Below are 26,810 nucleotides of genomic sequence, written 5' to 3'. Positions count from 1 at the left end.
GGAGAAAGACAGTCCTGGGTTGTTAAGCTGGCTGGAAGCTTACTTAGCTTTGAAAAACATTTAAATACATCTCAAAGGGGCAGAGACAGAATTTACAAGTTTTCTAAAGGAAATGCTCTAAGAAAAGGGAAGGGAGCATTCATTTTGTTATCTCCCTCTCCCACACACTGGGGAGGACGGTGTCGGGAGCTCAGCAGGGCTCAGGTCAAGGATGGACATCACTCAGAGCTGACCTGGCACTTGGCACATGTAAGAGAAAAGACCCAAAGACCACAGGACTGGGTCATAGTTTTTCTTGGTTCTCAAGCCCACTGGCCCGCATGTGGTAAGTTCTCAGAAAATGCTGGATGAGTGAGTGAACGAACAGCCATAGAGACACTGGGGTGGGAAAGGACTTTAGAGGTCATGTAGCTCAGCCCGAATGCAGGAATCCTTTCCTTTCAGCCCTCCTTAAATAGCAACAGTGCTGGGGATCTCACCTCTTCCTAGAGCAACCCATTTCACTGTAGAATAAGTGGAATTATTAAAAATCCTTTTCATATCTTAATAAGGGGGGAAAATTAGTACTTTCAAGTGCCAAGTATTTTCTCTACAACAGCCCCAAGAAGCAGATATCTTGCCCCATGTCAAAGATGAGGGACCTCAAAAACAGAGAGGTTAACTGACAGCCAAAGGTCACACAGCTAAAGAGAAATCACATGTATTGAGTTTCAGTAGTAGTTTCTTATTTAAATGAAGATCCTGTTTTTACTTATCAGGTTTAATAACAAACAACATTACAGTATGTTTGGATGGAGTTGCCAGATATTTCTAGCTGCCTCTGGTTCTTTATGCTCTCTCAGGGATACTGGATCGTTTCTCTCAATCAGGGTTTCCAGAGAGGGCTCGAGAGAGGATAACTGCGGGGGCCAAACAGCCAACCAGCACACAGGCCTCGTTCTGGGCAGCTCTAAAGGGGCAGAGGAACCAGAGGGTGTGCCCTCGGGGCTTCCTCCACCTTCCAGGAACACCAGTGACCACAGACTTCCAGAGGTCATCAGGCAGTGTGGGTCACGGTCACCGTGAATGACACTGATGTGCTCTGGGGGAGAGGGGTCACAGTGGGCAATGATGGAGGGAGAGGCAAGACAGGATGATAAGATGGTGAGGATAGGTATCTTTTTACTTATTTGTCTGATAAATATTTAAGTGCCTACTACGTGGCAGCTTTTACAGAGCTCACAGTCTGAGGGGAAAATTCTCGTGTAGCATTTACTTTATGCTGGGCACATGGTTCTGTTAGCTTTATGGTTATTACCTCATTAAATCCTCACAACAGACCCATGAGGCTGATACTCTTATTAGCCCCATTTTACAGATGAGCAAATGGAGGTAAAGAAAGGTAAAATAACTTGTCCAGAAGCACACGGTTTGTGAGTGGCAATACTGGGATTCAAGACCAGTGGTCTCTTTTCCTAGTCCATGCTCTTAACCAGCACCCGACCTGGGCAACTACCAGGCAAAGGGTAAGTGTTCTTTGAGGGGAACCAGAGCCCCATGGGAGTCCCTGGGAGGGCCTGGAGCTGGCCCAGATCACTCAGCTATACTGTTTGAGGGAGCTTGCCTGGTCTTAATCAGACTGAGGTATTACTTGCTTCCACCTGCCCTGGGACTAGTACCCGGACACAAACTGCAAAAGATCAGAGCAGAAACAATGACTAGACACCGCACACCCATATGCATAAACAGATGACTATAGAGGCCTGGTGCATTGCCTCTCTATGGCCGGCTGCCTTCCAGCCATCCTCCAGGTGGGAGAATGGCCATTGCCCTCAGTCCACACCACACTTAATCTACTTTGGAATGCTGCAGAAAGGAAGAGAGGAAGAAAGGCTAACTGTACCCCCTGTTCTATGCCTAGGTCCAGAATCTTCTGGATGAGGACAAAGCATCCTGGACCACTGTCACTCATCCAAATGTGGCTCTGGGGAGATTCTATAGCAGATAATTCCCCTGAAATTTAGAGTTGAATTACACTGGGACTGAATCTGCCTAGGATGTGTAGTGGCTGCCTGTCCCCAAAGGTCCAGAGAAAACCCATGATGTGGGGACAACCTTGACTGATTCTAGATTCCAGAACACCTGCAGCTACTAGGGGCAAATCCGAACGGGGCCTGGCACTTATGAAGGGCTGAAAATCTGCTCACATCTGTTACTATCACTGTGCACTCCTTCTGAGAGGTCAACTCTACAGGCTGCCCACAGCGTGTTTGAGAACATTCTCCCTTCACCTCAGCAGCAGGGAACTCGGCTTTGTTCAAGGGCAGGGGGGCTGAGGGCTCCCTCGCTCCTTCTGACAGATGGAGGGTTACCTACTGAACACATTGAGAGCATCCCCCAGAGACTCAGGAAGCCCGCACCTCCTGGGTGTGGGGCAATTGCAGAGCCTGCCTGGATCCACAGCAGGCTTCTTCCTTGGGATGCTTCTGCCTGAGACCCTCTGTCTTGCACCTTAATCAGGCCACTTCCTGGGCCAGGCCGTCTCCTAGTGCCTCTCTGGGTCTGCTCACCCAAGACAGAGCCTTTTCCCTCAGCCCCCCTCTCTCCTGAGGACGCAGGTGCCCCCTAGTCCAGAGTGGGGTACTCGGCCAAGCAGGGGTGCCTGGTCCTGCAGGGATGTGTATCCCTGATAGGCCAGCCCTAGTTCTCTTCTCCAGCCCACAGCCCCGCTGCGCCTGCAGCTTGCTCCCAGGCACCCTCCCTTCCTTCAGCCCTGATGTCTTCTAAGAGCCTTTCTGCAGGACAAGTTACACCTAGCTGCTCCAAGTCAGGAATTCTGCTCTTGGGGAGACAGGTAAATAAAGGCCCAAGCTAGAGGGCAAGGTGGGGTCTTCTTTTGGTCCTAAAAGGCTCCTGCTGAGTAGTGCTGGGAGAGTTAGGGGCAGGAGGTGAGGGGGGAGCAGCTCTGCGTGGCCCTCTCCTCTCTCCCTGGCTGTGATCAGAATCACCTGGACTGCTCTGTGAGCTGCCGCAACCATTTTGGAAAGTGAACCAGGAAACATCAATTAACATAAAAATGTGCATAACCACTGGCCCAGCATCACACTTTGGAAATCTGTTCTGCAGAAACAGAGCTGCCAGGGCTTCCCTGGTGGCGAAGTGGTTAAGAATCTGCCTGCCAATGCAGGGGACACAGGTTTGAGCCCTGGTCTGGGAAGATCCCACATGCCACGGAGCAGCTAAGCCCGTGGGCCACAACTACTGAGCCTGCGAGCCACAACTACTGAAGCCCGCGCTCTCAGAGCCTGTGCTCCGCATCAAGAGAAACCACCACAATGAGAAGCCCGTGCACTGCAGCGAAGAGTAGCTCCCACTCGCCTCAAACGGTGAAAGCCAGCATGCAGCAATGAAGACCCAATGCAGCCAAAAATAAAATAAATAAATTTAATTTTTTTAAAAAAGGCTAAATTTCTAAAAAAAAAAAAAATAGAGCTGCCAGTATACAAGGAGAGAGGCACAAGGATATTTAGTGAAGCACTATGTGTAGTGGCAAAAAAAAACCTAGAAGAAACCTGTCTATCAGAGGGAGAAGGGTTGTATTAAATGTGACACATTCAGACAATGGAATATTCCACAGCTATTAAAGAATCAGTTAAAACTGCCTCCACTTTACCTGGATGCATGTCTTGCCATAGTCTTAGGTTAAAAGGGAAAAAAACTTGCAGAGTAATGAATATGAGTGGTTCCAATTTTGTAACAATGATATACGTATATATGTATTTGCATGTATTTGTAAGAACATCAAGAAAAGTACTAAAGGTGAGTCTTCAAACTGCAAAAAGCATTACTTCAGAGCAACAGACTTGGAGTAGGCAGATTATTAATTTTCTCTTAATAGAATTCTGTATTGCATCACTTGTAAAAATCAATATGGGTTGCCTTTATGATCAAAAATAAATAAATTAAAAGCTAAAAAAAATCAACTGTGAAGTGTGCTAAAAATCCAGATTTCCAGGCTCCATCTTTTGAATGAGTGGCAAGAATGGGACTGTCACAGGTATGTTGTATAAACTGCACAGGCAATTCCCAAGCCCTGTTAGGTCTGGGAAGCCCATGAATTGCCTACCTGAGCCTCAGCAACTCCCTCTCTATAATGGGTTTGATGAGACCTCTCCCTGAGCTGTTGTGAGGACTAAGTGACAGGCCACAGTACGCACTGAATAAATGTGAGTCCCTTCCCCCTAGTGACCCTAAGCCTATGGGACAGCTATCACTCTCTCCCCACAGCCACCCCTGGTCATCCCAGACTGGTCTGCCCCTTCTCTGAACGTTGATTTTAGTTTACATTTTTAGCATTTAAAGTGTTTCACCTAATTGTTCTGTTTTGTAATCTGAGGACAAGACTTGATTCCAGAAGGAGCCCATCATATACTTTCCGATCCACTGCTCATCCTCTGAAAACCAGCATCAGGGTTCGCAAAATGGATTTACTCAGTTGGGCTCCCAAGTTCTTCCAGACTCTGACCCTTTACCCCAGCCTTTCCTTCCACCTGGAATGTCCTTTCCATCCCTGCATGCCCAGTCAAACCTTACTGTCTTTTTTTCTTTTTAACTATCATTTACTAAACTCCTAGCATGAGCCATGCATCCTGCAAGAGGTCCTTACAAACACTGTTTTCAGTCTTTGAAACAATCCTTCCAAGTAGGCATTATTTTGTAGATGGGGAAAACAGAGGGAGGTTAAGGGACCTGCCCCAGGTCTTGGGGTCAGCACCTTGATAAAGCTGGCATTTGAACCTAGGCTTGTCTTTGGCCCTGGATGCAGGCTCCTTGCAGACCACAGCACCTCACAGGTAGCCCTGCACAGACGAGCAACTGGAGAGAAACCACCTTTGTGGTTTAGGACCTGGGAGTGACACAGATCCCTCCACTCAGGCTCCCAAGACCGCAGACATGCACTTACCACAGCAGCTTCTAGACACAGGACCATCACCTCGGGGCATGTGACTCCCCCAGAGTCCCAGATGCTATAAGCCTGCTCTCTTTCCTGTCCTCAGGCTTCTGCTGAAGTGGCCCAGATCCCAGGTGCTCCTTCACCCTCTCCACTCTGACGCCAGGTGCCCGAAGCGCCTGCCAGCCATGCAGGGGCTGCTGCGCCAGCCTGCCTTTCTCTTGAGGAGACGGGGCATGGACTTTTCTTCTCTCTCCTCCCCTCCTCTCTCCTCTCTCCTCCAGAAGTAGGGCTTGCAGGGGTGAGGAGGGAGGTAGTCTCTAGCCCTCACCCCATAGAAGCTGTCTGCCTCAGCTTCCCTAACTTGGAATACCTCATGACTCTTGATTTGAAAAGCACTGTTTACAGCAATAGGGCTAAAATGTGGCAGAACTGCTGGGCTCCAAGCCAGGGAGATTTCAGTATGGGGTGCAAGATCACAGCCAAAAGCAACAGTGTCGTGGTATTCCTACACTTGCCCTCTCCACTAAAAAACAAGAACCACCACACTAAGCCCCTTTGTCACTGTGCCCAAGAGCTCTATATCTCTGTCTCAGGCAGGCATACTGGGAGTCTGGGTCCTGGTTTAAGGGTTTTGTCTGGTTCTGTGACATCCTAAGATGTGGAGGCCTTAGGTTCTGTCATGGCCTCAATTCTGAGCCTCCTGGTCGTCCTGAGTATCCTGGATGGAGATGCCATAGGTACCATTCTGCTGACTCAGAGTTATTTTTGGTCCAGCTGTAAATGGCGTCCATGTGTTTGAGTTCCTTGGAGGGCAAAGGAAGACCGGGGGAGGACCACGTGTCAGCTTTCCCTCCAGAGAGACACCCCAAAACAGAAGATGTCCTTGGGGTTGGACCAGCTCCACAGAACACTCTGAACAAATTCTTATGATGCCATTCGTGGCCAGCAGAGAATGGCTTTCCTTCCCAGTTCTAAGGGAGCAAAGAGTTCAAGTTACTTCGCCACCACCGGCTATACGGGTACCCTAAGAGGCACCCTTGGGCATTCCTGTTCCATTCAACAAGTAGAAAGTCATAAGCAGAGGGCTTTATGGTCCTTCCCTGCAAAACAGAGGTCTTTCCTAGGCCTCCTGGTGATGAAGACATACAACCATGACCGGGTTCGCCTCTCAAGGGTAAGTTGTTTACAAGAAAGTAGGAAGCTAGGAACCATCTAGTCCTTTGAAATGCTGTAAAGGAGAGGGACCCTCCTTCCCTGCCCAAGGAAAGGAGCCCTTGTGGCTTCCCAGGCAGGAATGGGTGTGACCTCCAGCAGTCACCTTCAGACAGGCTCCCTGTGGGATTCCTGGCTCAGGGGCAGGAACTCCCAGAATGCTGACGCAGGGTCCCACGTGATTCCCTCTGGGAAGACAAATGGCTCCTTCTCTAAGCTGTGGCAGAGATGGAAACCCAGTGCCTCTGAGCCGGGGCAAAGTGTGTCTCAGAAGCAATCCTCCTCTTGCCTCTGAACACCCAGGACTCTCCATTCCTTATCTCACCCTCACCCCACATTTCCTGTACTTGCCTCATCCAGCCCTTTAGGAAAACTGACCTGGCCTCTGGCCCACTGTCTAAGGCTAAGATTTGGTCATGAAGCTGGCAGAGCTAATTACTGATTGGCCCAGTAGCTAGACCTGATTTAAACTGGTTAATGTTATTGCTAGCGATTGACTTTTGAAATCACTTACCCATTAATAATGAGCCAAGGAACTGTTTTCCCCCCACTGGAGGTAAAGATGCTATAGAATTGACCTACATGTGTTCCATCTCTGGCAAAGGACTGTTCTTTGCTTGCTTGCTTGGGTTACTGTCAGCCCTGTTCCTGTCGCTTGAGTGGGTGACATGGGTGCGTGTGACGCTCGTGCCCTTTGCTGGAACAGTGCCTTAACCCACAGAAGGGTTAGCTCTAAAGGCTGGGGTTTTGGGAAAGGTGCCTACAAAAGCAGAAGAGGAAGTGGAGTGCTCACACAGCCTAATAACGCCCAGATATCCTGTAAGAGCCTGCTTGGGAGGCTCAAGAAGCCCCTTTGCCAGGTTCTGGTGGTGGTCACGTTCTTCTCCATGAGCACAGAGAGAACAGACCAAGGACACTAGCTCAGAAGCAGAGGAAGCATGATAGCTGCAGATAGGAAAAGTGGCACTTCTGGAAACAGCCCACCAGGGGAACTAGCGTAGCCTTGTCATGAGGCCATGAACTGCCACCTCTGGTGATTTCACCTGACCCTGTGTGGGTCAGAGACAGGGCAATGCTCAAGGGAAGGTCTAAAGGGCAGCGCGGAGGAGGGCCGAAGGGTTTTGCCTTGTTCTGGTGAATGTCACTCTCCACACCCAGCAGAGTATTCGAAGGCAGAGATGTCACCCACTCAAGGGACAGGAACAGGGCTGACAGTAACCCAAGCAAGCAAGCAAAGAACAGTCCTTTGCCAGAGATGAAACACATGTAGGTCAATTCTACAGCATCTTTACCTCCAGTGGGGGGAAAACAGTTCCTTGGCTCATTATTAATGGGTTAGTGATTTCAAAAATCAATCTCAAAATGCTAATAAAAGGGAAAAAGAATCAATCTCTAGGGGCTTCCCTGGTGGCGCAGTGGTTGAGAGTCCGCCTGCCGATGCAGGGGACGTGGGTTCGTGCCGCAATCCGGGTAGATCCCGCATGCCGCGGAGCGGCTGGGCCCGTGAGCCATGGCCGCTGAGCCTGCGCGTCCGGAGCCTGTGCCCCGCAACGGGAGAGGCCACAACAGTGAGAGGGCTGCGTACCGCAAAAAAAAAAACAACAAAAAAAATCAATCTCTAGCAATAACATTAACCAATTTAAATCAGGTCCAGCTACTGGCCCAATCAGTAATTAGCTCCTTTCCAGGGCTCCAGAATGTTCATAGCTTACCCCAAGTCACTGATTTGCACCTCTTTTGATGCTGCTGAGGGAAACCATTCTCAAAACTAATGAACTAGTTTCTACAAATTACAAGGGAAAGGAAGTTGAAGGCTAAAGTTCCCAATTCAGTGGCATTTAGATTTTTTCCATCAAGAAAAAGTCCTGATTCACTATGAAAAACAGGCACCGCAAGCAGGGTGCTGACACGGTTCCAGCACCTCGAGCGCAGCTGTCCCACGGAATGGCCACCTGCGCCTGCGTGCAGGATGGCTCAGCCAAGGACAGACGCTCTGCCGGCTTCTTCAGAGAGTCACCATGAAGTCCTCACACAGGAGCAGTGCCCAGGTTCCGGCCTACAGCCCTGGGTCCGCTGCTCACAAGGCCCCACCCTGGCTCTAGCAGTAACCCCACTTTGGAGGAATAAAGCCGAGTTTCACTGCCTCACTGACCTTGGAGCCGGGAGTCTCCCACGTCCTGCCTCTCGCGAACAGCCCGGGACTGTAAGGGAGGGGCGGGGGCCCGGCCTTGAAAGGGCTCCCGGGCGGGGCGGGGCCGGGAGGGGCAGGGCGGGGCCCGTCTCGGCCAATCCCGTCTGAGGCCTCGGGACGCGCTTGGTCCCCGAGCCTTGCCCTTGAAGGCCGGACTCCGACTCTTCCGCCGTTTTCTAGCATCTGCCCTTTCTCTGAAACGTTTCCCTCCCCTAAATCCGGTGCTGGAGGCTGCCTCTCCCCGAACTCTGCGAGGGGTTCCTGGGCCCGCAGCCCAGCTGACTGGCTGCTCAGGCCTGCCGGCCCCGGCCTCGGGGTGGAAGGACCGTCTGGAAACTGCTGCACCTGTTAGGGAATTTGTACCTATCTTCCTTCAAGAGCCCATCCCTGGGGCCCCGGTTAGCTGTGGAGGATGGTCCCTTCTTCCCGGGGCCCTCCCCTTTTCCCTCTCCCCTCTCCCCTCTCCCCTCCAAGCTAAGGAAGACGTGTAAAGCTCCCTCTCTCCAGTTTTTAATCATGCTCTGAACCAGGGACCAGGACATCTCCTTCCAGCTCGTTGTCTGGGGCCTGGATTCAGGGACAATCACCCGTCTCTTCTAGATCAGGCCATCTGAAGTAGATTGCTTGACAATCTCACTTTATATCCACACCAGCTTAATTTACTACCCAGAAGGTCCTGAAGGCCATCGCCCCGCTTAAAAATAGCCCTCCTTGGAACATACACCACAAACCAGAAAGGTTGACTGTAAATAGCAATGACCCCCCAGGACCTTGGACTGCAGCCCTGAATTTCAGAGGGAGCTGCCCGGGCCTCTGGTGATGGTCACGTACCCAGCTTCTATGGCCACTTGCACATCACCAGCTGATTCCTTTCCCTTCCTTCTCAGGACCCAATCCATGTACAGAGGGGATGATGGAGCCCAGGAATAACCTCCCACCTAGAGAGGTTCTCTTTCAGAGTCTCCACCTCTTTTAAATATGACCCAAAGCAAAAAACAAATATTTTACCTTTGCATGGGGGTACTGACTGGGAGAGTGCATGAGAGGGCCTTCTGGGGTTGGAAAGTTTCCTGATTTGGGAGCGGTTGTATGGGGGTACACACATGTAAAAATTCCTCAAGCTGTACACTTAAGATTCTAGCACTCTACTGTGTATTGGTCTTACCTCAGTCAATATATATGCCATCATTATAACCTAGCTTACAATGAATTGAAATTTTTACAAAGTGATACCCTTTCTGCATATGATATACTCAAGATATTTTCTAGGCTCTCCTATGTTCTTTCATTAAACAATTGCAGATTGGGACCAACCAAACTGTTCCTCTGAAGAGTTGAGTTCCCAGTGTGCACATTCTGTCCTAATGGACCATGGTCCCTCCGGCTCCCGTGGCAGAACAGGCAGCAAGCTAGAGGTCTGTGGGGCTCACCAGCTGCTGTTTCGCTATTTCGCTGTTTCATGGCAGTTCAGGCATCAGATGAAATAAATCCAGTGAGCCTGAAATAGCCCAGATCCGGAGGACGGTGAGGCTTTTGAAGAGCATGGAGGTGTAGAATTTACAGGATGGCAGTTGCCATCTTTCTTTTTTCCCAATTCCTTACTAATGGACATTTAGCCTCCCCCCACCTCCCACACCTTACCTCAACCCCTCACCTTTTACAGTGTAATTTTACATAAGTTAGTAAGTAAGGTCAGAAGAGAAATTGGGATCTTATCGAGAAAAAGGGTGTGGTATCTTCTTTTGGGGGCCTAGTCATCCTCACGCTTACGATAAATGTGTTGTGATGGGATGGTAGCCTCCACAGGTGACTCAACAGAAATTCCAGATTTCCGAAAATCCTTCAGATGTGATCTCTGTCATATGACACGTACTCCTTTCTTATCATTGCCAACTCCCTTCAGAGGGTGAAGGCTCTTTCCACACCTAGTGGCCAGGGTGGCCATGTGGCTTGGTCTTGCCATAGGGACAGGAATAGAAGTGAAGTGTTTAACTGCCCTATCACTTGCTCTAAAGGAGATCTCCTGTCGTGGGCTTATTCTCTTTTCTGTTCCCGAATCCAGCTGGAGCCTGGATTTAGCAGGACACAGATTTGACCAGTAGGCAAGGGCGATGCCGTAAGGAATGACCAAGTAACAAGAGGAAAGGAACCTGGGTTCCTGAATCCCCACCAGGCTGATTGCTCATTTCAGAAATGGAAAAGGAAACCAATGGGACAGGAGGGACCTACATTCTTCCTTTCCTCAGTTCTCTCTTGTGCTCAACAGCTGTGTCACGTTTCCTTCAGCTCTAAATGTTAGGACAACTTCATCTACTTGAAAAAAGTTTAAGTATTTTCATATGTATTATTCCACGTAACTATTGCAGTAATTCTAGATGGCTCAGGGGCTCATCCAGGGTTGGAGCCAGTGACGGCTGGGCCAGGCCTCAGCACCTTTTCTCTCCACAGCCTGTTTGTCAGCTGCCATTAGGTGAACAGAGCTGTTTGGACAGTAATGAGTTCTGTGCCTGGAGGTGGTCAAACCTGGGTTGACGATGGCACAGGAAAGACGTAAGCCCTGGAAAGACAGTGGAACTAGATGACCCTTAATATTTATTTGAGGTCCTCCAAATTCTCTAATATTTTGGTACCTGCAGCATGGCTTCCTCTAAACCTTTTCCCCCACCGAACTTCAGAAGCGTAACAAAAGAATATCTGAAGGAGCCCATTGTGACGAAAGAGACAAGATAGAAAAATGCTAAAAGAATCAAATGAAGAGACTAAGGAGATTTTGGAGAATTCGAGAAAGGCAAAGTTTAATTTGCATACAGGCATAACCCACACCTCACCCGGCAAGTGTTAGGCCACAGCACAAACCCCTCTGGCGGAGTCACAAATGTCCATAGATTTGCAAAGCAACTGGACACAAACAATATAATTCTCAAAGTAACACATGGGTTTGTCCATCACACACACATACAAATCACAAAGAAATACACTTAAATCCTCTGCAGAAGAGAGATGAGGATGGTAATCAAGTTACCTCACATTTGGACAGCACTTTACGGTTTACAGTCTAATCCATTTTGTCCTCATGACAGCCCTGTGAGGTAGGCAGCACAGGAATCACTATTAACTCCATTTCACAGATGAAGAAACTGAGGATCAGAGAGGTTTCAGCACTGGCCTAAGGCTTTAGATGTAGATCTGAGCCTAGGACTCAGGGCTAGGATGCCTAGTCCAGTGCTCTTTCACGACTGCCTTTCCATGGAAAACTCAACGGTGGTGTCAAAGACAGTGGTTCAACATCATTTATTGATGAACTATTATTTTTCTTGAGCAAGTGAGATCAAGTACAATCAAATCAACCCTAATATTAACGTCATGTGGTGTGGTAGCCAAGATGAATACTTTTCTGAATCATTCATGTGTTTATACCTACAACAAAATGGTTGTTTTCTACTTTAGCTCTGCCCTGCCTTAATTTTAAGTCACTGACAGACATGGAGAAATGACACTCTGATTAGATTTCATTGACTCAAGTCTTATTACCAGGATTCACACAGTGGTGTCTGTAATCAAGTCTTTATTTAAAGCTACAATCTGTTGTCTTTCTGAAATGAAAATGAATCCTATTCACTTATTCCTTCTGGCTGTGGACATTAGCCTAGCTCTATCCTTTAGCCATAAATAATATGTTATCTTTTATACCATTTCAACAGCAGTAAAAATGATAAACTTCACAGGCTGGTTTTTAAAAAATCTTATAAAGTGAAGGGAAAGGTTTTTTTCTTCTTTTTTTCCCATCCAGGGGGAATAAAATAAAACTTTGAAAAGAAAAGCTAAATAAAATCCTTTATTTTAAAATAAAAGTTAATTTTATTAGGAACAACCCCTCTATTGCATTACTCTTTTTAGTTAAGAATTTAAAAGTGGCCCAATCATTGCTGACCCATGGTCTTGTCTGTTATAGCACTGTGAGAAAAAAAAAGAGGGGCGGGTCCATCATCACCCACACTCCAAACTGGAACATAAGGGAGTTTTCTCTGCAAAGGTATTCAGTATCTGTACTGAAATTTAGCAAACAGTAGTGGGGACTTGGTGTCAAAGCCAGTTGAAAATACTGCAACAGTTGTTTAAAATTCCCTGTTTAAATTCCTTCAGAGAATCACTAAGGAAAAGCGACAACATTCTACTTCATTCCTAAATCTGTGTAATATATTGGCTTATGTAAGAGATTTGTCCCTGTAGCAAAACTGGATGTCTTAGTTAATAACCAAAGGCATCTCCTAAAATCCCCAAGATAATTTCATTGACAGTACAAAATGTGGGTATTCATCTGAAAGCAAGAAACTGGATTTTACTTCTCATTTTCTGGGTTCATTTTGCAAGAATATGTGTTCCCTACTTGGCTGTTAGGGGCTGACCTCCCATCTACTCATAGAAATGGGTCTCATATAATAGAATATAAGCAGACACAGCCAGGGGTGCACGCTCCAACAGTCACACAAAGCTTGCAAGGCAGAAGAGGATGGGTGCTTTAAACAATCAAAAAGAAAGCACAAATTGCTCTTGGGGATTTTAAATGTGACCAAATTGAAAAATGCACTTTCCTCCCCCAGCTGGCCCCCAAATAGTGGAGGTCATCAAAAGCAACTCCCTTGGAGGTGGAGTTCTCTCTCTTGCAGCTCCAGCAAGGCTTCAGACTCTACGAAGCAGAAGGAGGGGTGTGTGACTCTCAATAAAATGCAAAAGGTCAGCATAGACTACTGACAGTGCCCAAAGTTGACCACTGGGGGGCGCTTCCAACATTCTGCAGAAAATAGGCCTGAAAGCTTTGGGTCACTAGTTGAGGAAAACCTGTATGCCAAAAGGGGAGAAGTATTTGGAAATTCCTCTAGTTCCTATTTTTCTCTAATAAGAATGGCTGCGGGCTTCCCTGGTGGCGCAGTGGTTGAGAGTCCGCCTGCTGATGCAGGCGGACACGGGTTCGTGCCCCGGTCCGGGAAGATCCCACATGCCGCGGAGCGGCTGGGCCCGTGAGCCATGGCCGCTGAGTCTGCGCGTCCGGAGCCTGTGCTCCGCAACGGGAGAGGCCACAACAGTGAGAGGCCCGCGTACCGCAAAAAAAAAAAAAAAAAAAAAGAATGGCTGCATTGCCTCTGCAACATTTGGGTCAGAGAATTAAGGGTCCAAACTTCCAGGGACAGTGCCCACAGAACCACACCCTCCCTTCTGGAAGACTTTGGGGATTCTAAGGGCAGAGTCCGATGCATCAACCTTTCTGCATGTTGCTCTGCCTGAAACTACTATGTGTGTGGTCCTTTCACTGATTTGTCCTGATTTTAGTTCACCTTCAAAACTATGTTTTTGCACCAAGAAAGTTCACCTTGACTTTCTTATTCTTTTGACTTTGAGGTGCTTGGTGCAATTGACATATATTAGTTCAAACTCTGTTTCTGAACATTGAGAAACAAATGGTAAGTTATGCGTTGTTAGGATCCAAACAACCCATGCTTCTTATCATGCATCAAGATGCATCAACCTCTTATTTGAAATTAAAGAGAAAAAACAAGCAACTTTTTTTAAAAAAAGAAAAATAAAGCATCCATAAGTCACCCTCCTTGGGTTTAGTGCTATCCTGTTGGCTAATATGAGCTATTGAAAATATTTTTGGAATGGTCTTCAAATATGATAAGTATTTTCTTTTACTTACTTGATATTTCACTATATAGTTATGTACAGACATGGCCCTTACCATGCAGGAAAAATGTACATTCTCCACCTCTGTGGGACATTATCAGTTCCCTGGGTCTTATGAGCCAGCAAGGTGAATTTATTAGTCAGCTGTCAGCTCTAACAACATAATTAAAGTGCAAAGAAAGAGAGAAAGCAGCCAGGTCAATTTTTTTTTCATTGTCTGCATCAATATGCTTCATGCCTGCCAGATGCCATAGGCTCAGGTAACAATAACTCTATATCTTTTCTCTTCTTTGAAAGCAGAGGTCTCCCTGAGAAGAGAAGAGGGAGGTAAACATGAGATAGCCCTATTTCTTCAACAACCAACAATCCTGGGAGAAGCAAGGTTGCTTTCCCAGCCTAGGGTAGGAGGACTAACCCCTGCATTTGGTTTCCTGACACAAGGGCTGTTGAGTGGTTGGGTCCATTTCCCATATACTTACAATATTTTCACTCAGAAATGTCTCAAAATTTAAAGACTGAGGAAGAACCGTCTACCAACAGCACACGGAAGGGTGGGTTTTAAAAAGAAAATCCCACTAAACAGCTTTTTTTAAAAAAAAATACAATCAACGTTCATAGTGAGGCTAAAAATGGTTTGTGTAAATCAGAATAGATTCCCACATTACCAATGGTGGGGGGCGGCGGGAGGGGGAGGGAAGAAAACAAGCACAGCAAGGTGCAGAGATGATTTTTAAGTATATCTTTTCACTTAGCATTGAAACCCACTCTTCCCTGTAGCACTTTGTGGCCTTTTGTCGTATTCCACAGTTTTGCCGGTGAGGTGCGTGGGCATCGTTTTGCAAAGCCTGCACCTGTCTCTCCAAGGGCATTGGCTTCCTGGTCTCCACAGCCTCAGGAAGAAGTCCCCCACTCCTCCACCTCAAGAGAGCCACTGGCTGGGCTCCGCAGGGGCACGGCTACTGAGTTTTTAATTATGGAAATGTTACATACAAATCCACTTGACTTTCAACCTGTCTTCCCTGTCCTGTTGCCTAAAGACTGAAAGAGCAGTTTCAGAACATGCCATTCCTCCAATATAAATATTTATGATGCACTGAGGACCATGCACATGCTGAGGACTGAAATTGCTTATGTGTCGGCCCATCCCTACAGAGGCAGCCTCGGCTCTTCTGGAAGCCTGTAACAAAGGAAATGTAACAGAAGCAGTTAAACCCTAGGAGAAGACTGGGAGGTGCACCGGGCCAGTAAAGTGCCAGCGAAACATCACAAGCCTTTTCTATGGACCCTCGTCCCCGAGTTCTAATAGAATATGCAGCAGAGTTTCAAATTCCCCTTCTTACCTGCTTCATTAAAATGGCTACCAGCACCTCCCGTCTTATATTCCCTCATGCAAATGTGCCTTCAGCTTTACCAAATATCAATCTCTTCACCTTCCCACCCAAGTCTGAAGCATCTGTCTTCCACTCCAACCAACTGGGCTCCCCTGGCTGGAGACAGAATTCCCGTTTGGTTCCATCATCTTCGGGGGACAAAGGAGACTGGCTTCGTCTCCATCACCCCCGTCCTCCCTGCACTGTGGGAGGCGTGGCATGCACAGTTCTGTCCCTTCTGCTTTCCACGAAAATTCCACCGACTCAGGGCAAGGCTGGATCGTCAAGCTGGGAGCCGAGGTTCAATTTTTAGAGACAGCTCATACAGTGTATCTTCATCTATGATGAGGGCTTTGTCAAGCAAGTACTGAGTGACCTGGAGAAAAAAGGGGAATCCCCACTTTGAGTTTTGTCACAACACCAGAACATACATTTTCTGGATGGAACCCGACACAATTCAACGTCTTCTCCTAAGCATTGAAATACTTTAGGTAACTAAAAACATTATGAATATATTCTTACTATATAAAAAAAAAAATCACACATCTCTAGTCCTCTGTCAACTCCCACCCCCAGGCACTGCCCTCAAGAATTGCCACTGTTATCAGTTGGCTTGTATTCTCCCAGACATTTTTCTGTGTCTTTCTAGACATTACCATGCACTTAACAGAAATCATTTTTTCCCCTTATAAGTGGTATCAAAACGATACATTTTATTCTGCTTTTGTCAAACTAGAAGTTGTGGAGAGCTCCCCATGTCAGTACAAAGAGCTCTAACTGCTGTGCACCATTAACAGTGTGACATATCAGAGTTTATTTAATGATCTCATATCGATGGATGTTTGGTGGCTGTCAGTGTTTCACTATGACACAAAGTTACAGTGAAGTCCTTGTTAGCATGTTTCCTAGTGCTCACATGTGAATGGTCCTCTAGACACTGGAAATGAAAATGAAAGGAGAGGATATGGAGATGAACATGTTGGAACATGGGGTAGTTCCATGAAAATATTTCTTTGTCTTTACTGAGATATAACAGACATAAGTAAAATTAATAGCTTGATTAGTTTTGACAAATGTAAACACCCATGTAACTTACATATATAGCATGCTAGAGAATAACCCCATCAGCCCAGAAAGTTCCCTCATGCAGCTTCCCAATTGACCTGCTGTCAGAAGCAATCGCTGCTCAGATTTCTACCACCACATGTTCTGTCTGCTCTAGAACTTCACGTAAATGGAATCACACGGTATGTACTCTCTTGTGTCTGGCTTCTTCCACTCAGCATAATGTTTTGAGATTCATCTATATTGTGGTGTGTTTCAGTGGTTTGTCCTCTTCCATTGCTGAGCAGTGGGTCCAATGTATAGATGTTCCACAATTTGTTTATCCATTCATCTATTTATGGACACCTGGGCTGTTTCCAATTTTTGGCTATTATTAAGAAATGCTATAAACATTTTATACAAGACTTTCAATGGGCATGTTTTCACTTCCCTCTTGGATAAATACCTGGGTCATAAGGTAGATGCATATTTAACATTTCAAGAAACCTCCAAATGACACAGTTTTTCCAAAGAGGTTGTACCATGTTACTCTCACCAGCAGTGTATAAGAATTCCAGTTACTTGGTATATCAATTTTTAATTTTAAAACGTAACATAAAATGACCTCCAAAACTGTTGTACCTATAGTACATAAGAGCTCCTGTTATCCCATACTCTAACTAATGTTTGCTGTTATCAATATTTTAAAAATTTGTCTTTCTGATAGCTGATAATGATGCTTCATAATCTGCATTTTTTCTTATTAATGATGTTGAACATTTTCCAAATATTTATTTGTTTCTTCTTCTGTGAGTTACCTGCTTATAGCTTTGCCAATTTTCCTATTGAGTTGTTTATGCTTTTCTTATAGATTTATAGGAATACTTTTATTCTGTCTCTTTGTTTCACATGTTACAAACATTGTCTCCTAGTCTACTGCTTGTATTTTGACTTTTTAAACAATTGCCCTTTGTCGTATAGAAGTTTTAGATTTTGATTCAGCAAAAACTTTATCAAGCTTGTCTTTTACAGATTTTGCATTCTGTGTTTAGGGTCTTTCAAACCCAAAGGTCATGAAATTTTGTCCTATATTTTATTTAAATAATTTAATATTTTTTAATATTTAAGTAGTGAATTCATCTGGAATTTATTTTTGTGAATGGTATAAGACAGAGAGCCGAAATTCCTATTCCATTTATACAATGGTCAGTTTCTTTCTGGCGCTTTCTTTAAACGTCTCCTTTATCCCATATTAGATTTTCATATAGACAAAATCTGCATCTGGACTTTATCCTGCTCCATTGAGTTTGTATTCCTGTGCCAATATAGTCCTGTTTTATTCAGTACAGTTTTAGTGTCTGTATCTGGTAGGGTAAGCTCTCCCTTACTCTTCTTATTTTTCAAAAAGTCCTTATTTTTTTTGGCCTATTAAAGCTTCCTTATGAGTTTCATAATAAGTATGTCAGGTTCCATGACTAATAGGGATAATTGGCTGTGACTTATATGGGAATCTTCTGTCTCACCTTCTCAATTTTTCTGTAAAGCTAAGATGATTCTAAAAAATAATGTCTATTAAAAAATGAAAAGAAAAGAAGGAAAGAAGGGAGGGAGGGATGGAGGGAGGGAGGAAGGAAGGAACAAAAGTAAAGAAAGAGGTAATAAAGGCCAGTTATGGTTGGGATGGAGAGAGGAAGGGGGTATAAGACGTGATATGAATCTTGAAAGATGAGTAGGGACCACATAATGCAAGACTTTTTGGACATATCAAGATTTTTTTCTTTCCTTATCCTAAGAGCAAAGGGAAGCCAATCAAGCAAACAACTCCCACTGTGTGTTTCAGAGAGTTCTATCTGGCTGTAAATTTGCAGAATGGATTTGCATTCTGTAGACCAGGTAACAGATGTTGGTAGTTTGGACCAGGGGTGGTTCCGGCTTCACAAGAAACACAGGATGTAAAACAGATAGAATTTGATGATGAATTGATATTCTTTTTGCTTTCTTTCTTGTTTTTCTTACTCAGAGTTACCAAAGCTTTGTCTGTTTTATTGGTCTTTTCTTTGAGTCAGCTTTCGGTATTATTGATCTACTCTACTGCTGTTTCCAATGAATTAATTTCCCCTTTTTTCTTCATTAAATTCTCTTACAACCACACAATATTACCTTTGGCTGATGGTCTATTCGATAGGAAGTCTGCTGGAACTGGCGTATCTCTCTGATGATGTGTGATATCTGACAGAGAAACAACAAGAGCAAAGCCTAAGTACTGCCCCTGTGCTGCAGCACATTCTTCTGGAAGCCCGTCCCAGAGAAGTCAGTCCCTTCCTCCAGTGAGGTATCTGGAGCCCTGTCCCATCATGCTCCAGGCCCCAGGGCTTTCTTGTCCTTTAATGAGCCACACAAAATGCTAACAGCAAGGAAATACTGAATTCACCATCAGGGAAACAGCTGGCATGGGGCGGCCTCAGGTTCAGGAGTGGCAAGCCCTGGGTGCTAGTGTCCATGGGCTCCTTGCTTCTAACTTGGTGCTTAGAACCCAGCTGTCCAGCAAGAAGCCTCAGCACCTGTCTATCACTGGTCAGTCCTAGAAAGTCATCCCTAGAGCTTTATTCCCTACCCTCTTTGTCCAGACTGCAAGCTGAAATGGACCTGCGAAAACCTCCTGAATCAGCCAACATCAGGTGTCCACCACCAGTGTCCACCACCTCTTCACCTCGAGCATAAAAAGCAGTGACCTTCCATGATGTCGCCTCTTCTCTGTAAGCCACTGATGTCACTGAGACAGCCTGATTGTATGAAATTCTCACCTACCATTCTCATCTTGGAGAAATTGACGAGGCCTTCCTCAGTAAAGTTTGGTGTTCCTTCTTCAATAAACGCCAGGTCTGTCAGGTACATTCCCAGATAAGGAACAGCAGGGGGGTTACAACTGCAAGACCAAGAGGTACTGTTGTCATGCTCATTCCCACAAGTGTCCACTTACCTCCCCATTTAAAATAAATAGGAAGCAAATGTGCTGCTCCCACCCTGAAGAATCAAGTTTTTAAATTCCATTTTCAGAAGCACACTTATGATATGCAGAGTTTTAAATATGCCTCACAATAGAATATGATACAAAATTACCGCCCATGCTTTACTATGTGTTTGAGACAATGGTATTTCAAACAACGGGATGTCTTACAGACAAATACTAACGTTTGCTAGCGAGACTTGCTTGCAGTATTTATCTGCATTGGCCACACTTCTCTGAGGGGTAAAAGCATGTAGGAAAACCCCATGCCCTCACCTCATTAAAGTACAAACATTCAACCTTAAAGAAGTGGGTGGAAAAAAACATCAATGTAATTAGAGCTTGCAAAACTTGTTTTCTGTTTTAGTTAGTACTTAAATGTTTTAGAAGGTATAGACTTAATTAATATGACAACTACATGCTAAAGTGAGACCTTTGCTGTTTGGAAGGGGGATGAACTTGTTTTTCTCAAGGAGTCTAGAGGCTGAGAATATGGCCTTTTGATCCAGAGTGAACTGGGTTTGAGTCCCTGCTTGACCACTTACTAAGTGATGCAGGGCAAACTCTCTGAACTGGAGTCTCCTTGTCTGTAAAATGGAGACAATAAAACTTATCTCTTTAGTTTGCTGTGAGGCTTAAATTAGACACATCAAGCACTTCACATAGAGTCTGTCATTTAGCAAGTATTCAGTGAATAGTTCTTGTGCTATTGTTGTCACTGTTGTTACTATGAGTCTTTCTTTCTCTCAGGGCAACATAGGACAATATTTTCCACAGTAAGGCAAGTATGTGCAGTAGATGATAAGAAAACAAGTTGCAGGAGAACACATTTTATTCTCTCTTTCTCTCTCTCTCTCTCTCTCTGTCTCTGTGCACGTGTGTGTGCGTGTCTGTAGAAAGAGAGAATGATCCAGCAATAAAAGGTCAAAAATACATAACAATAATCAATAGGCACTGGAATATTTAAATTAAAAAATCACAGGAGGGCTTCCCTGGTGGTGCAGTGGTTGAGAGTCCGCCTGCCGATGCAGGGAACACAGGTTCATACCCCGGTCCAGGAAGATCCCACATGCCGCAGAGCGGCTGGGCCCGTGAGCCATTGCCGCTGAGCCTGCGCGTCCGGATGCCTGTGCTCCGCAACGGGAGAGGCCACAACAGTGAAAGGCCCGCGTACCACAAAAAAAAAAAAAAAAAAAAAAAAATCACTGTGTTTAGATTAAGAAATACCAAGTCAAGAAACTCTTTATAGTAAAAGAGTTTTATTTACTCTTTATGTGGTTTGATTTACTATGGTGATATTTTCTGCTTATTTGGAAAGCTCTGCATACCACAAGTATGTCCATAAGCTTTTACTTACTGTAACCACAGTATTCTAAATGAAAAGGGAAATCAGAAAAACACCTATGTGATGGAAGTTGTTCCCATTTGTTTTTCTTTTCAAGCCAAAGTTGGAGGTAAGTGACTATTTGTACACTATAAAAATTATATAAACATGTTTGTGAATTATGAATAACTTAATAATTAAGACAGACATACTTTTTAAGGGTTTCTCTGAGATTTTTAAATCTTCCTTCAGATGAAATAGTCTTCTGAAGCTTGTCCATTAGAGCTTTTGTCTAGAAAGAAACAAATAACTTAGTATGTCATGAAAATATTCCTATGGTTTGGTAAGGTGGTAAGTTACCAAAAGATGCTCAGTTCTCTTCTACACTGGCAGTTACTGATACCTTTGCCAGACTATTGTGATGTGATATGACTTTCAAAGTATAGAGGGGGGCATTATATTTAAATTTAATGTTTAAAAAAAGGAGGAAGAACACGTAAAGAAAAGTGACTACACTAATCATTGAGCCAAAAAGAGAGAAAATGTGTAGAAAAGAAAAACTGTAATGCACAAGAAACTTAGGAACTTAAAGAACTGAAAAGCACATGTTGAATAGGGAATCTTAAAGGAGAAGTCTTGTGTCAGGGAGTTTTCATGATGAATCTTTTCGACTGTTAATTTCCAAGTCATCAAAGCACATATTCTGTGCTTGGCTATGGACTGACCAATACCGACTCTGATGAAATGTGACATGTGTGTGACAGGATAATATGCTCTTTGTATCCAGTGCCTAATGGCTGAGGCCACCACCACGTTAGAGGGAGGCAAAACCCAGCCATGACCAAGGGGTCAGTGTCCAGCTTTTGGATTCTGATATAGCTGTTTGAAGCCCACTTTAAAAATGCTATTCCATAAAGACGCAGACATAGAGAATGGACTTGAGGACACGGGGAGGGGGAAGGATAAGCTGGGGTGAAGTGAGAGAGTGGCATGGACATATATACACTACCAAATGTAAAACAGATAGCTAGTGGGAAGCAGCTATAGCACAGGGAGATCAGCTCGATGCTTTGTGACCACCTAGAGGGGTGGGATAGGGAGGGTGGGAGGGAGACACAAGAGGGAGGAGATATGGGGATGTATGTATATGTATAGCTGATTCACTTTGTTATACAGCAGAAACTAACACAACATTGTAAAGCAATTACACTCCAATAAAGATGTTAAAAAATTAAAAAATTTTTAAAATAAAAATAAATAAAATAAAAATACTATTCCAATACCCATTCATCATAAAATCTCTCAAAAACTAGGGAAGAGAAAGTAGCTTCCTCAATTTTATGAAAAGCATTTATAAAAAGCCTGCAGCTAACACCATCCTTAATGGTGAAAAACTGAAAGCTTTCCCCCCAAGATCAAGAGCAAGGTAAGAATGTCCTCTCTTACTATCCTATTCAACATAGCATTGGAAAGTCTAGCCAGAGCAATAAGGCAAGAAAAGGAAATAAAGGCATATAAATTGGAAAGAAAGAAATAAGATTGTTCCTATTTACAAGTGACATAATTGTCTATGTAGAAAATTCCAAGGAAACTACAAAAAAGCTCCTAGGGCTAATAAGTGAGTTCAGCAAGGTAACAGATACAAGACCAACACAAAAAAATCAATTACAATTGTATATACTAACAATGAATGTGTGAAAACCAAAATTAAAACCACAAGAACATTTAAATATCTCCAAGGAAAATGAAATATTTAGGCATAAATCTAACAAAACATATACAGGACTTGTATGTTGAAGATTTCAAAAGGCTGAATTAAGAAATCAAAGAAAACCTAAAGAAATTGTGAGAAATACTGTATTTATGGACTGGAAGACTCAGTGTAGTAAAGATGTCAATTCTCCCTAAATTGATTGGTTTAATGGAATTCCAATGGAAATCTCAGTAAAGTTTTTAAGACATAGTTTTTATCCTAAAATTTATATGGAAGTCACAGCACTTAAGGTAGTTAAACTAATTTCGAAACAGAAGAATAAAGTGGAGGAATATAGAAAGAATTCTCAAATCTCAAAGGTAAAAAAACCAAACAATCTAATTAAAAAATGAGCTGAAGACATGATTAGGCATTTTGCTGAAGAGGACATACAGATGCAAACAAGCACATGAAAAGATGTTTAACATTATTAGCCATTAGCAAGTGCAAATTAAAACAATGGTGAGATTTCAAAATGGCTAAAATTAAAAATAGTGATAACACCAAATGCTGACAAGAATGTGGAGAGGGCTTCCCTGGTGGCGCAGTGGTTAAGAATACGCCTGCCAATGCAGGAGATACGGGTTCGAGCTCTGGTCCGGGAAGATCCCACATGCCGCGGAGCAACTAAGCCTGTGAGCCACAACTACTGAGCCTGTGCCCTAGAGCCTTCGAGCCACAGCTACTGAAGCCCGCACGCCTAGAGCCCATGCTCTGCAACAAGAGAAGCCACTGCAATGAGAACCCGCGCACAGCAGCGAAGACCCAATGCAGCCATAAATAAATAAATTTATATCTAAAAAAAAAGAATGTGGAGAAACTGGTTTACTCATACACTCCTGATAGGAATGTAAAACGGTACAGCCTCTCTAGAAAAGAGTGGAAGTTTCTTATAAAACTAAACACACAATTACCGTATGACCCAGCAATCGCACTCTTAGGCATTTATCCCAGAGAAATGAAAACTTATAGTCACATAAAACATATTCATGCATGTTCATAGCAGCTTTATTTGTAATAGCTGAAACTGAAAACACCCAGATGTCTTTCAAGGGGTGAATGGTTAAATGAAATGTCATATCTACACCAGGAGGTACTGTTCAGCAATAAAAAGGAACTAAGAATTGATACATGTAACAACTTGAATGGATTTCAAAGGAATTATTCTGAGTTTAAAAAAAGGCAATCTCAAAATGTCATATACTGCATGATTCTATTTATACAACATTCTTGAAATGACAAAATTACAGAGATGGAAAACAGATCTGTGGTTGCCAGGAGTTAGGGAGGGAGAGGGGGGAAGGTGGCTGGGGCTATAAAAGGGTGACAGGAGGGATCTTAGTGATAGAACTGTTCTGTATCTTCACTCTGGTGGTGATTACATGCATCTATCCCTGTAATAAAGGCACACTAAACACACACACACACACACACACACACATGCACACACACAAATGAATACATGTAAAAGTAATGAAGTCTGTATAAGATTGGTGGATGGTACCAATGGTTAATTTTGTGGTTGTGATATTGTCTGTAGTTATGTGAGATGTTACCACTGGGGGACACTGGGTATAGGGTGGAAGGGATTTCTATTATTTCTTATAATTGCATATGGACCTACAGTGATCTCAAGATTAAAAGTTTTTTAAAAACAGTTTTTATAAAAGCTGTGGCTTTTATTTGCAAGGTCCAGGCTTTATTCACAGAAGAATTTGCCATTTCTAGAGGCCAAAGTTGGGATTCTTAGAGCATTCCATTTTTACTAAGGAATGGGGGGAGGGGATAAAAGATATGACTTAGGCTTGGTTTCTTGCTACATAGGGAGGAATTTAAAAGGCTCGGAGAGAGCAAAGAATAAGAAGCAATGTCTCTGAGAGGGGCTTAAACCCTCAGAGGGGGCAACAGAAACCAGACAGCTTTGAGGAAATGTCAGCAGAATATATGCTATTCTTCCTGCCTGAAACCCTTGAGGTGGGCGCCCTGAAGACACCCTTCACCAACTTTGGGTGGTCACAACAAGGCAGGCACAGTGGTCTGTGGAAGAAGGACATGCAGAGAGGGCCTGGCATAAACACTCCTAGCCTCTGGCGCCCATGGGACATGGAGGAGCCTAGAAAGTTCCCCCAACACCCTTTGAGAGGGTCAAGTGAGTTATCTAGTAATGAAGAATTAGCCTGCCCACTAGGGATCATCAAGGGGCACCACAGCCTGTAGTAGAGGTAATACGCACCCCATCTCAGAGAATCAGCAGAGCCAGTGAGAGATGAATGGGAGGTGAGGTCAGCCAGGCTCCCTGCGTGCAATAACCATGCCATGTTCCTGGCAGGGTAGGTTGACCATTTGAACACCAGGCACAGGCAACTCACAGCGGCTTGTACCCAATGACTAAACTGCCAAAGACTACAGCAGGAGGCCAGTGGGTGCACACAGCCTTCCACAAGCCCGGAAAAGCCCTCCCTAACACCCACTGACACTCAGGGGGAAGAGCAGGGGGGAAATGGTGATGTCACTTGAATCCTGAAATTATCTGAAGGAAAAAAATAAGCGTGAACAAGCTAAGTCCAATTAAAAGAAAATTAAGAAGTTATATTTCTTCACATTCAAGTCATTATGCCAAAACTTGACTACCTGAATGACAAAGAAGAGGTGAACATGGAGGCCCTCTATCCCTGGTCTTTGGCCCTAAGGCATTTGTACCTTTACTTTGAGGGAGAAAGAATGGATCCACGGACATCACTGTGCTCACTTGGAATCAATGCGCCCTCCCTAAATGATTCAGGGAACACCTCCTGACTGTCAACCACATTGTCTGAAGTTGTCCCCAGATATGTTATAATGAGTGTTTTGGTTTGTATTTTCTTTCCAAATTAACCATTTAGAAACACATATGAGCAGAATCAATTAAGTGGTAAGAACACAGTAATTACCCACCTTTCTTTGGCAACGGAGCTGCACATTTCAGCTAATTATTTCCTAATCAGTAATATTTATCCTGGCTCTGGTCTCCCAGTCTCTCCTCCTCGCGGCAGCAGGAGGTGTCGCCCGCTGGTGCTCACCTGCTTGGACACCTTGGCCCAGGTTTTCTTCAGCCGGTAGATAGCACTTCTGTTTAAGGCTGAGGTGATCTCCAGCACGCCGTTGTAGTTGTGCAGGCACCGGCAGATGTCCGCCACGGCCACCCACTTCTCAATTGCGTTGGCTCGGGAGCTGACATCCGCATAATTCATGATCTGGGAGGCCACCAGGTTACTCATCTGAGACAATGGAAAAGCCAAGAGAGGGCAGCTAAGAGCCAGAGCAATTCATGCAGGCACGATACCTGAATTACCTACAGAAATGTCAGCAAAGCAGGTGTCAAGGGATGCGAGATCATAGTCCATTTAGATATCAACCTTCTGAAGAAACTAAAGTCTGTAATGATAACAATAACAACACACGAACGAACACCTGTTCAGCCTGAGTGAAGAGAGGGGTTGTTTGGGATCAGCTTGTTGGGGGAAGAGGTGGTTTTGCTAATCAGTAATATTGATGGAGGAGTCATTTGCAATAATTATTGAGAGAATGGCAGAGAACGAGCTAACCCCTGAGGAATGGCAACCTTTGCAGATCAGGGGTTTCACTTCTTGGGGCCTCTCCCGATGTTCCTTGGGTCCCAACGGTGTGGGGATATTCACTCTAGGAAGCCTCAGTTATCACAAAGAAAACACATTTCCTCCCAATCAAATCAAACTCTAACCTACCAACTCTCAAACCAGAAACACTTAGGTGCAGAAGAGAGAACATTTTCATCTTATCTTGCTGAATTTTTTTTCCACCAGCAGTTAAAGGGACCTATAGTTTCAAGGCTAAGCACTGTAATTCTATTAGTTAACGCCAAGAGAAAAAGAGGCAACTTAAGAAGCTCAACACTTAGAATATGGAAAGGAAAAGACTAGAACAGGATTGGTTACTAATAAAGGGAATCTGGGGTCCATAATCTTATATCCATATACTAAATCTGATGAGTACACCAATTCTTTGATAATTCCATAGGTATTTTAAATCTCATAGGGCCTCAGAACTATCATTGTGCATATTTATTAGAGAAATTATTTTGTACTGAGCACCTAGTAAGGACCGTTCTTTTAGGTTGTGGGAAGAGGAAAAATAAATAAATCAGTCTCCCTGACCTTAAGGCACTGAGCCTGGTTAGGTGGGAAGGTGAGGAGAGGCAGCCAGAAACAAGTAAGTACCACAAAGCGAAATGCAAAGCTAGGGCTGGGGGGGGGGGTGGAGCTTGAGAAATAGAGGC

General features: G+C 44.5%; 2 protein-coding genes across 2 annotated transcripts in view; both read right to left on the bottom strand.

The window, feature by feature from the left end:
• The window catches only part of CKMT2 (creatine kinase, mitochondrial 2), a 28,041-nt gene extending 19,603 nt beyond the window's left edge, over positions 1-8,438 (bottom strand). Inside the window, exon 1 of the mRNA XM_060143219.1 lies at positions 8,298-8,438. The gene's annotated coding sequence lies outside the window, so the exon portion shown is untranslated. The remainder of the gene's footprint in view (positions 1-8,297) is intronic.
• A 5,674-nt stretch (positions 8,439-14,112) lies between these two features.
• Positions 14,113-26,810, bottom strand: part of RASGRF2 (Ras protein specific guanine nucleotide releasing factor 2) — a 227,172-nt gene continuing 214,474 nt past the window's right edge. Inside the window, 5 exon segments of the mRNA XM_060143218.1 lie at positions 14,113-15,764; positions 18,593-18,661; positions 19,241-19,358; positions 20,976-21,055; positions 25,576-25,773. Coding sequence (XP_059999201.1) covers positions 15,672-15,764; positions 18,593-18,661; positions 19,241-19,358; positions 20,976-21,055; positions 25,576-25,773 — 558 coding nt within the window. The 3' untranslated portion in view covers positions 14,113-15,671.

This window comes from Lagenorhynchus albirostris, chromosome 3 (assembly GCF_949774975.1).
Source record: "Lagenorhynchus albirostris chromosome 3, mLagAlb1.1, whole genome shotgun sequence".
Lineage (NCBI taxonomy): Eukaryota > Metazoa > Chordata > Mammalia > Artiodactyla > Delphinidae > Lagenorhynchus > Lagenorhynchus albirostris.
Note: the sequence above shows the minus strand (reverse complement) of the source record. Positions and strands in the feature narration are given on the sequence as shown.